The 9,050-nt window shown below is 39.7% G+C and overlaps 1 protein-coding gene across 9 annotated transcripts in view; it reads right to left on the reverse strand.

Moving 5' to 3' along the window:
* Positions 1-9,050, reverse strand: part of LOC101851232 — a 14,738-nt gene that overhangs the window by 1,393 nt on the left and 4,295 nt on the right. For 3 of the 9 annotated variants that reach the window (XM_035973016.1, XM_035973018.1, XM_035973015.1), the window contains 4 exons: positions 6,809-6,907; positions 5,441-6,339; positions 2,632-2,754; positions 1-15 (listed from right to left, as the gene is read on the reverse strand). The exon at positions 1-15 is cut by the window's left edge and continues 134 nt beyond it. In XM_035973016.1, the coding sequence (XP_035828909.1) occupies positions 1-15; positions 2,632-2,754; positions 5,441-5,458 (156 nt within the window). In that variant the 5' untranslated portion in view covers positions 5,459-6,339; positions 6,809-6,907. Of the gene's footprint in view, positions 16-2,464; positions 2,755-5,440; positions 6,340-6,808; positions 6,908-7,454; positions 8,120-9,050 lie in introns of those variants that run through there. The other 6 variants (XM_035973019.1, XM_013089451.2, XM_013089448.2 and 3 more) reach the window with 6 other exon arrangements.

Consider the following 9,050-nt stretch of genomic DNA (forward strand, 5'->3'; position numbering starts at 1 on the left):
AATGAGGTAGTTGACCTGGAACAACAAAATTACATTTTTCATTCATCCCAGGGAAATTGGCAGTACTTACAATGGCATGAGAACAAAATGCACAAGACATAAAATTGGCACACAATAATATTCATGACCATGAACCCACATTGTGTTACAAGTTACATTACACTACCTCAGTCACATAAAACAATTTTACAAACATACTATGGCTGGACCGTAGTGAGCAGCAACTGAGTGAACTTAAGTCGATGTGCTTAATACTAATACTCATCTTATGAATCTTCCTCCTCCCCATCATCATCATCATCATATCATCATAATCATCATCATCATCAGAGCTACAACACTAAAAACTTGCTGCGGAGAGTGGGCACCCTAGAGTGGTGATCTCCATCTCAGGGCTGCCAACCTCAAAGTTCCCATTTCAGGTAAATTCATGGTCAGTTTCAGGTATTTTGGCCCAAAATCAGGTAGTACAAAGACAAAGAAGGAACAAAAAAGATGATCGTTGCCCCATCGAACGCGCGTGCTTTTCTTGATATTGGGTAATAATATTTTGAAAACTTGTGTGTGTGTGTGTGTGTGTGTGTGTGTGTGTGTGTGTGTGTGTGTGTGTGAGAGAGAGAGAGAAAGAGAGTGAATGTGCACGCCAGCATGCTCTCGTAAGTGTTTATTTATGTTGGGAGGGGAAGGGGGTGTTTGGGTGCGAACAAGTTAAGATGAACAGTGTGTATGAAATGAGGTAAGGTTGTTGTTTTTTAAAGCATTTATGGACTATCGTTCACGGCACCTACCATTCAGTATTGAATCTGGAATTGAATGTAGGGTGACTGCCAAACTGACTTCAAAATCCCTAGCCCATACCAATAGAAACTATATTAAAACATATTTTCCGACACTCTTATAAGACAATGATACATCCTTTGTGACTTAGGTTGTTGTTGTTGTTAACTACATTTAGTTTTGCCCTAAAAATACAAAATGAATCCTGATCTGGGCCTGAGGAGGGGCAAGAAGAACAACACTGCCAAAACCATGTTTGGTTTCAGGAACAACAGATTTTAAAAAGCTTGCAAAGCAAAACTTATTAATAAAACCTTTATAGTTAGGCTCACGGCAGAGCAAAAAGTGACAATAGAAGAGAGCGTGTACTGAGACCCGGAGCTGGAAGGACTGTGAGAGCGTGGGATGTAGTGATACTGAAAACCAGGCAATTAGTGAATCACTGCACCATGGACAGAAGTATTGATTTTTTTCAAAATGTTAAATCACAGTACTAGTTTTTAATCAGCAACAAGCCATCTTGATGCATAGACGTCCAACATAGAGGTTTTCGAGGGTTGAAAATGGCATTTCCTCATTGCCACTATTCAATTTGTCATCACTGATAAATCCGACAAATCGGGGAACACCAACCTTGAAGATACAATCATCAAGCCTGTACTCTAATGTTCCCTCATTTACGCACTCCATCGTCGAATGTCAAAACCATTTCCACCTATAGCTTTTATTTTAGCATCAGTTTCTTGCACTGCGGCCGTATCCTACTGCTGTAGACTTTATTGCATCAAATGCCTCCTCTCAATTCCGAAGCCCTGCAATTTTAATGCTCCTACTTTGAATGAACTTTGATTACCCCAACAACCACCGGCTGGACCCTTACTCATGCCACACTCACACGATGCAAACTCGCACAGGTTCACTGACCGGTCACGATGACGGGCCCGACAATCTAGAAATTGGAGGACGCTTGTTTTCTTTTTCTTCCTTTTTTTGTCATTATAGTGACATCAGTGAGAATATAGATTTAATTTGTATGGCGACACTGTGTTTTTTATGAATAAACTGCATGTTACAATTTTTTATTAACTGTAAATCTAACGTTAACAAACTACCATCAGACAATTCTGAGCGGTAAAGAAAGAATGAATGAATAAAAGGAAGGAGGAAGATTATCTATCGAGAGTCGACAGATTTTAGCCGATATGCATGTGAAAAACTATTGCTGACCGAACGGCAGAGATAGACAATAGTCGAGTGCACGAAAGGCACAATCTGGCAGTTTCCAATACTACTTACTTATTCCTGAGAGTTGCCGTAAATATCTGACAAGTTACAGAGGCAAGTGCGGATATCTATCTCTCTCTCTCTCTCTCTCTCTCTTTCTCTCTTGAACGCATGGAGTTGATATGATGATGCAGCAAGTACGGAACTTTCGCAACGTACGAATTTACGCAAAAACAAAGAAGATTGGAAACACTGAAGAATCTTTTTTTTTTTCTTTTTCTTCTTTCGGCACACATCACAAATCAGGTAGTTTTGACACCTTTATCGGTATGGTGGTAGAACAGGACCAAAATCCTGTTACTATTTCCTAACGTACTTCATAGCAATTAAATGGTCTTACAGTACCACATACCACAAGTACAATCAAACTTTAGCAAAAAATTTATAATACTGAGCACTCAGCTGAAAACATGTGCATCTCTTATTCGGGAAAGCCTTCACAGTAAATTCCAAATACATTGCACCAGGAAATAAATGGGACCAGGTTGCAGGGGTTTGAGGGATAATGCACTTTCTGTGCAAAATCGAAGGAATAGTGCATCCACTCTACCCCTTGAACAGGTCTCAAACCTTGTAGGACATGCTGGGAGACAACAGCCTTGGCCTTTGCCACCTCTTCCCGGTACTTGGCACGCCCAGCCTGAACCAGCTGGAGGAGGCCACACTGAATTTCCAGGTCCTCCAATTTAGAATCTGAAGCAGAAAAAGAAAGAATTGCTGTATCTGGCGAAGGAAAATAATGAGAGAATTTGTTGAAAAAAGGCTTAAAGATTTAATTACATTGAAATGGAAAAACGAAAATAGAAATTCACCTTCATTGATAACAGAAAGGAAATTTTAGAGTACAATGGCATGAGAAACATAATACACAAACATTCATACAACAATGTACGTTATATACTCATGATAGTACAATACTATTACATTACATCCTTTTACTCGCACTATACAATTACACAAACACCATTTCTGGTCACCACTGAGCAGCACCCGTGGGAGCTAGGGTTATTGTCTTGTTCAAGGACACAACTCAGTGGTCCTCCTTTTTTTTAGCATAGTGACTGTCCAAAATTGATGTGAAACAAAATACTCTTTTCAGTTTTAAAATGATAATATAATTTTACCCTGGATAACAAGAAATTAAACCATTTTCATGAAATAATATTTCTATGTTTACTTGATAAATAGGAAAGATCAAGTGAAATAAGAGCTGTCATATTATGATACCTATGTTCATGTAAGTTCACGGATCTCTGGACCAACGTGTTGTTTTTATGACAAGTGAAGCACAAGTCAGTCATTGGCTTACACACCAAAATGTACATAATATAGCCCGTGTACTTTCCACATTCTCCGGAACATTGTATGTTCTATTGACCTAAAACCTCTAAATTAATAGAAATAAGGGGGAAAATTAAAAGGAGAGAAAAAAAATAATGCATCAGTTTTTTACCAAATCTCAAGCTATGCAAATACACGTATTTTGCATAAATAATGATCAAAGGTACAAGAGGACAGAAAAAGTGAAATGTGAGTAAGCAAAAAAAAGTAAAAAGCAAGTAAATAATGAATAAAATCTTTTGCTATCAATAGTCGGGTATCTATTCTCACTTGAGTAAAGAAAAGAAATTTCAACAGGCCTAGGTCTTGACCACCAAACCTGTAACCTCATGATATCCAGCCAGGTAGGCTTACACTATACTGCCAACACCAAAAATTTATATACAGTCGAACCTGTGTAAGACTACCTCCTATTGTCAAGGTAGAAAAGCGGCCGTATAAGACAGGTGGCCATCTTAGGCAGGACTGATCAAGATGAAGAAAACAAACCCTTCCTTTCTGAGGTCGCCCCATTGTTGTTGTTGTTGTTGTTATAGTTGTTGTTGTTGTTGCTTTCGCTGGGTTTTTTCAGTCTTTTTTTTTTTTTACTTTGTTGCTGCTTTTGTGCAAGGGTGACAATAAAACGAAATGTGTCAGACAAGGAGGACCGAGTGCTAGGGTAAGACAAACACATGGGTCGCCACCACTCGGAGAACGATCGACGCTTCTGTCACAAGTTCATGTTGACGTCCATTGTTTCTTTGTTACAGACTGGGTAAACAGTGACCACTCATCTCACTTACGATTTGTGTACGAGTTGTGGGAGGGGCTTATGGGTTATGAGAGATCACACGCTTACCTCACCAGCAGCTGAAAATTTGTTACCTATTGGTCAACAGTGGGAGGGGCCAACGCAACATGATCGGTTGAAGGGACTATTTAACCACCAACGACAGGTGATTGGAATATGACAGTTCGCCCACAACGTCAGGGGCCAATGCATAATTTATGACAAAACGTAATGGAGTCACTAAGGTGGCCATATAAGACAGGGGTTATCGTTTGGAGTGATAAGGTTTGTGTGTTAAAACATGGTGGCCGCGGCTGCGTTGGACAGGTGTCCGTTTTACACAGTTAAATTACAGTTGAACCTGCCCTGACGGCAACCTCCATAAGACGGCCACTTTCCATTTCCCCCCCTTGCGTTTTTTCTATAAAATTTTACTGTGTAAAACGGCCACCTGTCCGACACGGCCGCGGCCACCATATTTTAACACACAACCCCTATCACACTAAGCAATAACACCCATCTAAGACGGCCACCTTAGTGACTCCATTACGTTTTGTCATAAATTGTGCATTGGCCCCAGGCGTTGTCGGCGAGCCATCATAATCCAATCACTTGTCGTTGTTGTTAGGTAGTTCCTCCAACCGATCATGTTGCGTAGATCTGTTGACCAATAGGTAGGCTACCAATTTTCAGCTGCTGGTTAGGTTAGCGTGTGATCCCTCATTACCCATAAGCCCTGCCCAGAACTCGTACGCAAATCGTAAGTGAGATGAGTGGTCACTGTTTACCCAGTCCGTAAGAAAGTAACAATGGACGTCAACATGAACTTGTGACAGAAGCGTCGCTCGTTCTCTGAGTGGTGGCGACCCATGTGTTTGTTTGAACACGGCACTCGGTCTTCCTCGTACATTTCGTTTTATAGTCCCCTTTGCGCAAAATCAGCAACAAAATAGAAATAACATACAAAATACAAATCAACAACAACGAAAACAAAAACAATCGATTGAGACTTCAGAAGAGAATGGTTTGTTTTCTTCATCTTGATCAGTCCTGCCTAAGATGGCCACCTGTCTTATAAGGCCACTTTTCTCCTTGACCATGGTTGGCCGTCTTACACAGGTTTGACTGTATATAGAAAAAACGCAAGGGGGGGAAATGGAAAGTGGCTTTTGGTACAGGTGACCGTCTCATAGAGGTGGCCGTCATGGCAGGTTCGACTGTAATTTAATGGATTTTTTGAAAAAAAATGTTAAGAATTCTGCCACTTACCAGCTTGTTTGGTGTCATTATAATATTCTTCTCAAACACTCTTGTGGGTCATGGAGGAGGGAAGGAGATGGACATTCCAGTTTTTGAATCCTGGCATCCTCCCTGGTAGGCCAAGGGCATGCTGCTCAGCACAGGTGTGGAGAAACTTGAGGGCCCTTGAGGTGTTTTCCGCAGTGAAGGCCAGCTTTGTGCGTCCTCCCCTTGTCTTTGTGCGAGGCTCTCTCCCATGTGCCAGAAAATGGCGTTTCAAAGCAGTGAGTTTATCAGTGCTTACCCTGTTAAAAAGAAAGCAGAAACATTGGAATTATAAGGGCACACAAAAGTAGCTCGCTCTTTATCAAAGAGACATTAAAATTAGTCAGTGGTTCAACTGCTACTGCTAAGGATATCATGTAAATGGTACATTATTTTTTTTTCTCCAAATTTATTACATGCATGATGCAGTAATTTATCAAAGACACTTTTAGGGAGGGTGTGGTAACTGTTTTGCTTCACGATTTATAGTAACAGCACTTGCAGCACAGTAGGAATAAGTGCCCTGAACTGCATGAGAAAATAAGACAGGTAGCAAAGGACGAAAGTAGAGTGACAGAAGAAGCAAATCACACTAGAGCGCCCACCAACCGCCAGCTCAGAGGAAGCTAAAATGTTAGTGTGTCTATACATTTCCACATTATAATAAAACTCATTGCCAAAAATAAAAGTAAAACTTTTTTTTTAAAATTAACCCTAGAAGGAACTTAAATGCCTCTCCGTACACGATTCTGCTGTCTATTTGGTACTCCACGAACCGTGTCCTCTTCCGCTCTATCTGGAGTTTTTGTTTAGGTCGCTGTGCTGCTTCCCCCAGATGCAGAGTCAATGCTGAGAAGACGCAAGTATGATCAAATCTTTTTTGTCTGTGGATGAAATTAAAATTAATTGAGTTGACAATCATAGCAGAATGACAAAATTAATTCAAGGTGAATGAAATTATTGTAATTCTCTAAACAACGTGGCTTCAATAATGAGAAAAGATTAGGTTGATATCTTTTAGTCCACCCCCCCCCCCACACAAACAAGGTTCCAAACACATACATGTCATGATGTCCATAACTTGTGGTCACTTCAGGCCTGTGACTAAAAATAGTAACAACACAGGCACCCAACACATGCTGTACACATCGAAATCTTATAAAAAGGATAACTAGATCTAGACGTTTTTCTGACTCCTCCAGAGACACCTAGATCTAGATCTACTTATCAGTAACCACCCGTGTTCATACAAGCAAAATAAATTCCTGTCATGAACTAAGGTGTTCAGGTGCTAAGTAGATCTATAGGCCTACGTATCATAAATGAAAAGGTATTTTTAACATCACTACATACCTCCACTCAAACTGCTCATTTGCATCCTTTTGTAAAAAAAACCTCGTCGGGAGAATTGGCAGATGCAGTCACGAGGGTCTTGTGAATTTGATGTCTTCACTGTGGACAACAAACAACATTTTAAGGAATCAATTTTCACAAACTCCAGGTCAGCTGCTTCACATAATATGTTCTGCTCTCATCAACAACTGATACAGAAGTTTGCTCAGCCACGTCCTCCTTTGCGCCGTTTGCCTCTTGACCAGAGCTTGTTGATGAATACGGCTCCTCAGACGTTGACGAGTGAGTCCGTCGAGTTGAACAGCAGCACTCTCCCCCTCAAAATCCTTTTTCTCCCCTCATCATCGTCAACTTCCAAACTCCAGGCAAAGAAATCACTGAGCATATCTACAGTGTCATCACTAACAGGAATTTTACAATCCTTAGCTAAATTCAAAGCACGAGCAACTGTGGCAGCACCCATCGTAATCAGGCCTAGATTTAGATCTAGATAATGTACGACAAAAACTAAAAACAATAACAATAATAACACTTGCACACACACATAGAATGTAGAAGTTCAGATCTCGCTGAAAAAAGCACAGATTTGATCTAGAGGGAGATCAATTACACTTTAAAAATCACTAAACCACAAAAAAAAACGTACTAAAGTCAATCCAAGTGAAAATCTGTAAGACCAATAGCTGCAACAGACGACAACACAGCTGGCAGGACACGCCAACACAGTCAACTTAAACAAGCTTGAAGTGGGCTAGGAGTTACTGTTCTTCCCATGTTGTACCAAACAGGAGTTGAGCATATAGACACCAAGTTGTTTACAAGATGACCAATTACGACCATTCATGCTTGAAAAGGGGGTCAAAATCTAAAAAATTTGGGCGAAGTAATGACACTAAAACAAGGTGGCCTTGAGTAATGTAATGACTCTATAAATAATCTCACAGCTACACACCAGCAGGTTAATTGTTCTAAAGTGTTTTGACTCATTTTGAGATCCTAATTCCTTAACCTCGTCATGTTAGCTCACATCTAACCACACACACCTCCAAAACAATTCAAAATAAAATAATTATAGTTGATTATAGTTGTGTATTTAGATCCAAAATGAAGCAGAACACATATCAAAACTATCAAAAGAACAACAACAAAATTGCATAGAAAGTCACATTTTTGCTTTCGAGCATCGTACCTTATAATAGCACACTGCGTTTTATGACTGATATTGTCCGGGGCAGACACATTTTTTAGCAATGACCACGAAAAACCTTTTTTTGCCAGAAAGTGTTTGCAAATAGGTGGGTGCATTTTGTAGCTTTATCTTCACTGAGCATGGAACTTTTTGAATTTTAAAAATCCATCAATAAACAAAAAAGTTACGGATTTTTTAATCAATTAATTTCTGGTACACTTTTATATAATGAAAAAACCCCAAAATATGGGACGTTTTTTGGTGAGTTTTGAGACAATATTCGTCATAACTCACTCATTTCTCGGAGTATTTAAAAGAAACTTGGCAACCCAGTACATTTTCTAGTGCAGAATCTAGTCCTGCTTTCAGATTTTTTGAGTTATGAAGACGTTTATAGGTAAAAATGTGGCGGTTTTCGATGCGTTTTGAAACAATATTTGTCATAGCTCGCCTATTTCTTGGAATATGTAAATGAAACTTGGCAGTCTAGTACATTTTTTAATGCAGAATCTAGTCATGCAGTCAGATTTTTAATATCTGTCATACTTTTTGAGTTGTAAAAACATTAACAGGTAAAAAAGTGGCGTTCTTTACAGATTTACAAAGATTATCAGTCATATGTTCTCCCAAAGTCATGATATTTGAATGAAACTTGGCAACAAAAGGTTCTTCCTTGCCAAGCAATGCTCTGGATCAATTTGTCACAAAAATGTAAGTAGAGAGCTGGATTTATTAGTCTAATTAATCCAGTTCTGTACTAGTAAAAGCATGCATACTTTGTTATTGAAAATAAGATCGTCTCTGTGTATATTCCATTGTTGGACAGTGTCCTATTGTGTGGTAGATTAAGATGCGTTCAGATAATATAGTTTACAAGTCATGGGAATATTTGGCATGTGTAGGCTACAACTCATACAATAAATGTAACATATTTACACCCCCCCCCCCCCCCCCCTCTCTCTCTCTCTCTCTCTCTCTCACGCGCACGCACCACACACACACGCACGCACGCGTGAACGATAACAATGTATAAATGGGACTATCTTCCCCGAA

This window comes from Aplysia californica, unplaced genomic scaffold (genome assembly GCF_000002075.1).
Source record: "Aplysia californica isolate F4 #8 unplaced genomic scaffold, AplCal3.0 scaffold00954, whole genome shotgun sequence".
Lineage (NCBI taxonomy): Eukaryota > Metazoa > Mollusca > Gastropoda > Aplysiida > Aplysiidae > Aplysia > Aplysia californica.